The sequence below is a fragment of the Etheostoma spectabile genome, chromosome 7 (genome assembly GCF_008692095.1).
Source record: "Etheostoma spectabile isolate EspeVRDwgs_2016 chromosome 7, UIUC_Espe_1.0, whole genome shotgun sequence".
In the NCBI taxonomy this organism is placed as follows: domain Eukaryota; kingdom Metazoa; phylum Chordata; class Actinopteri; order Perciformes; family Percidae; genus Etheostoma; species Etheostoma spectabile.
Genome location: NC_045739.1, coordinates 12225607 through 12229271, shown reverse-complemented (window position 1 = coordinate 12229271; position 3665 = coordinate 12225607). Strand labels below are relative to the sequence as shown.

The following is a 3665-nucleotide window of genomic DNA, read 5'->3' as shown; positions in this document are numbered from 1 at the left end:
GGGGCGCTCTGGATATGCAGGGAGACCGCCTCTGAAACGGCTGCTGGTACAAATGTTGGTAGCCATAGCAACTGCAATTTAATAATAGTGTTCCGAATCTCCAGCTGCAGTGGATTAAAGAAAATGACAAGATGTTCCTTTTGAAAAGCCTTTCCCCCTTGTTGCCTAGGTAACAGCACCAATTTTCATACACCCGAGCGTGGGGTGGCCCAGAATCTGTCAATGTGATTTGCACCCAGAAAAGCTTGCACTCCATCACGGAGATCTGGCGGAAACCGGGGAGGCCACAGCCCTCCGGTCTCTTTACAGTCCTCCAACCACAAAACACTATGACGGGTACATATTTGACCCAACTCCCCTTTCCCCTTCTTAAACAGACCTCCACATCCTCTCAGCCAAGACAGAGCGATTAGAGGAGTAATCCATATTGTTATGAACTATGGCTGACAGAAGCACTGGCACAGATGGTTATACACACAGGCCAAAAGGACTGACAGGACAGTCTGCTGCTCCAGAATGTCAACATACTTATTTTCATTTTTATTCTCAGCAGATAAGACGAACTAAATGTAGTTTCCTGCATCATCAGCACTTCAGATTAGATCTGAAAGGTTTCCTTACACTCAGATGCTACTTTAAGCAGTGTTTATCGTGCCATTATTTTACTGAAAGTTTTTAAATAATTATTTTCTAGTAACTACTATTAATTTGGATTTATTAGAGATGAATGAAGCTTGAAACAAAGAAATACATTATCCTGATTTTTTACAAACACACAGAATGTGCGTACCAAATACTTACTACAAATGTACTTTATATCTACAATGCTGAATGTTTATAACAAATACATGTCTGCTTGTAGTCTACTAAGAGAATGTGAATCTGGTCCGTGTTTCTGCTGAGAAGAAGTTCTACAAACGTGTTTTCTGACAATGTGCAGTTGGCCAGGTCCGTTTGGCAGGAGGCTGTAAGGATGACAAATGAGGACCTGTGCACCAGAATAAGAACTGCATCTGAAGACAGCCCAGTTTTACTCAGGAAAATCCTGAGAGCAGACGGTTGACATTCAGATGGAATGCTGCACAGGTCCTGAGAGAGGAGGCAGAATACAGATGGATCGCAGCAGGAAGCTCTCAGGAGTTTCCATAAAGACTGCAGGTATACTTAAACAGAAACAGAACAAGCAAAGTACTGACAAGCATGTGATGATAATTAGGGTTAGGCTAGTAATACTAATATGTCCAACAAAGTACAGGTGTCCATAGTTTTTTTCATGCAGACAAATCTGGAAAAAGAAATGTCTCAGAAGCTCAGTCTTTTCTTTTCTGACTCTTAATGTATTAAGAAACAAAAACAATCATCTAAAAGGTTATTAGTTGTAATACTGACTTCTTGTAATACTGTTTCTTTCTTTTTTCTTATAAGCTGCCGAAAGCCAATTGCATAGCACAATGAACAATGTAAAACATGCCCAGTTGTTATACAAAAAGGTTTGGATATAACTCAGCATTAGCAAACAGTCTTGCCAAATAATTACAAGCTTAAACATCCAGAACACACACACACACTATATATATATATATATATATATATATATATATATATATATAATTACAGTCTTACTTATTAAACCCAAACAACAACAACAACAACAACGTGACAGTCTGGTCAAGTTTTATGTGTGTGCAATCAAGGATAACCACGCCCCCTCTATCAATTTGAGCCAATCATGGCGCGAGTCTGTGGCACACTGACATAATTGCAGCACAGCAAAAACAGACCCAACTTGATGGTATTTAACTACCATGACGAGCAGCGTGTACACATCACAGCTGGTCGCAGGGGTGAGCAGAGTGGCCGGAGCTTTGTGTGCAGAGCAGCATTGCTCCGTACGCCATGTCGTCTCGATTGTAAACAGGAGCTGCAAAATGGAGCCAAGGTAAAGTTAGCCTCTCCGGGTCTTATAACGGTCATATAAGCATACTGGGCGCACATTTATTAGCCTTATACTCGCGGATGCATCGCAAACAATATGCATTTATCTGGACTTTGATGGTGGAACATGTTAATAAAGGTGTGATACAACGGCATTTCCGTTATTGTATCGCGAACGCGTAACGGTATGTGCTCTGCAGTGACAGCCTTCATGTTCAACAACATTTAATTCTCCTGCTACCGACACAATGATCACACTTGCTACCGTGCTCCACAACAGAGACACAGCCGGTTAACACAACGACACTGATGCGGACAGCTCGCAAACATCACACAGTTGGGATGCGACTCAGACAACACACTCGCTGCAACTAATAACGGCACGAGAATATAATCGCACACCTACCTCTGGGGACTGAACAAATCGTCCATTTCTGACATCAAGCCCTAACGTTTGGTGGTGACACTGTGTGTATAATGATCGTTGGTATTAACTCCCCTCTCTCCCACCTATTTCTAGGTGCTCAAAATGGAGAACCACGCATTCGCTCCGGAGAGGTGTTCACTGAGCTTGTGCTGTGACCTCAGCCTGCACGTACAGCGTCGCAAGCTCGGCTCACTTCTCTATAGACACTACTGAGCATGTGCTGCGACCTCACACAAGCGCACACACACGTACAGACACACACACAGAGGCAGACAGACACGCATGCAGGATACGGAATTCATCTCTCCTCGTATGTCTGCGCCATAATAAACAAGAGTGAAATTGCAAGGCTGCAGACATCCCGCTCAGAATACCAAACAGAGAAGCGGAGGAGGGAGGGAGCGGAAAAGAACAGCGCCCTGAAGAAGGGGGTTCTCAACTGGCAACCCTTGTTGCCAATAACAAGGACAGCCATCATGGCAATACGTGAGAGACCCCAAACACCACCAGTGGATAACAACACAAATTTTGCTTGAGCACTTAAATGAATTCAACAGCTCATCATGTAAGCCAACAAGTCCTTTAGATACACATTTTTTCCTAGTGGGAACATAGATCAAAGTGGGGCGACAAATGTAAAAAACGATGCCTTGATATTTACCATTGTCTTGCAGCACAACAAATTGCAATGCACTAAAATGTTATCTAGTGTACTTTGGCATTTAAACATAATATGTTTTAATGTGTAATACCTATCCGTTGGTCTTCAGAGTTCATGACACCTATCACAAAGGCTATATAATCATTTCCCATTGTGGCCAGATGTGCAGATATAACCAACAACTTATTAAAAGTATTTTAAATCAAAAGTCAATTTTTCAACATATCAACACCAACATCACAACTGTGGGGAAACATCAATATCAGTATAATAGAGAATGTCAAAAGAATATCCAGAATAGCAAACAGTATCAAACTAAAATGTAATATTCTAGCACACAATCATATTGCATGGCACTGATAACCAAATCATTATTATTATGACCTCTGCCAAGGAGGTTGCGTTTTCTGTTGGGTATGTCCGTTTGTTGTTTGCCACAACTGGCCTGATTTTTATGAAACTTGGCCAAGGGAGAACCCATTAAACTGACCACTGTATGACTGGTGTATGTATAGAAAACTGTCTGGGTATATCTGGGGCATTTATCTGAACATACCCTGTGAGTTTTGTAAGGACTAGCCTTATTGTTGCTGATTTGTGTCCATTCATGTCCAGAGCCACGCCCCTTTTGAAGTTCATTGG

The 3665-nt window shown here is 41.9% G+C and overlaps 1 protein-coding gene and 1 long non-coding RNA gene across 9 annotated transcripts in view; one reads left to right on the top strand and one right to left on the bottom strand.

Annotated features, from left to right (window-relative positions):
• Positions 1 to 3665, bottom strand: part of rerea (arginine-glutamic acid dipeptide (RE) repeats a) — a 143514-nt gene that overhangs the window by 30729 nt on the left and 109120 nt on the right. For 4 of the 8 annotated variants that reach the window (XM_032519994.1, XM_032519992.1, XM_032519993.1 and 1 more), the window contains one exon: positions 1805 to 1921. The exons of 1 other annotated variant lie outside the window; for it this stretch is intronic. In XM_032519994.1, the coding sequence (XP_032375885.1) occupies positions 1805 to 1921 (117 nt within the window). Of the gene's footprint in view, positions 1 to 1804; positions 1922 to 2341; positions 2568 to 3665 lie in introns of those variants that run through there. 3 more of the 8 variants (XM_032519999.1, XM_032520000.1, XM_032519998.1) reach the window with 2 other exon arrangements.
• LOC116692034 (uncharacterized) lies at positions 1741 to 3304 on the top strand. Its single transcript, XR_004332622.1, has 2 exons — positions 1741 to 1939; positions 2456 to 3304. It is a non-coding gene; the product is annotated as an uncharacterized LOC116692034 (long non-coding RNA).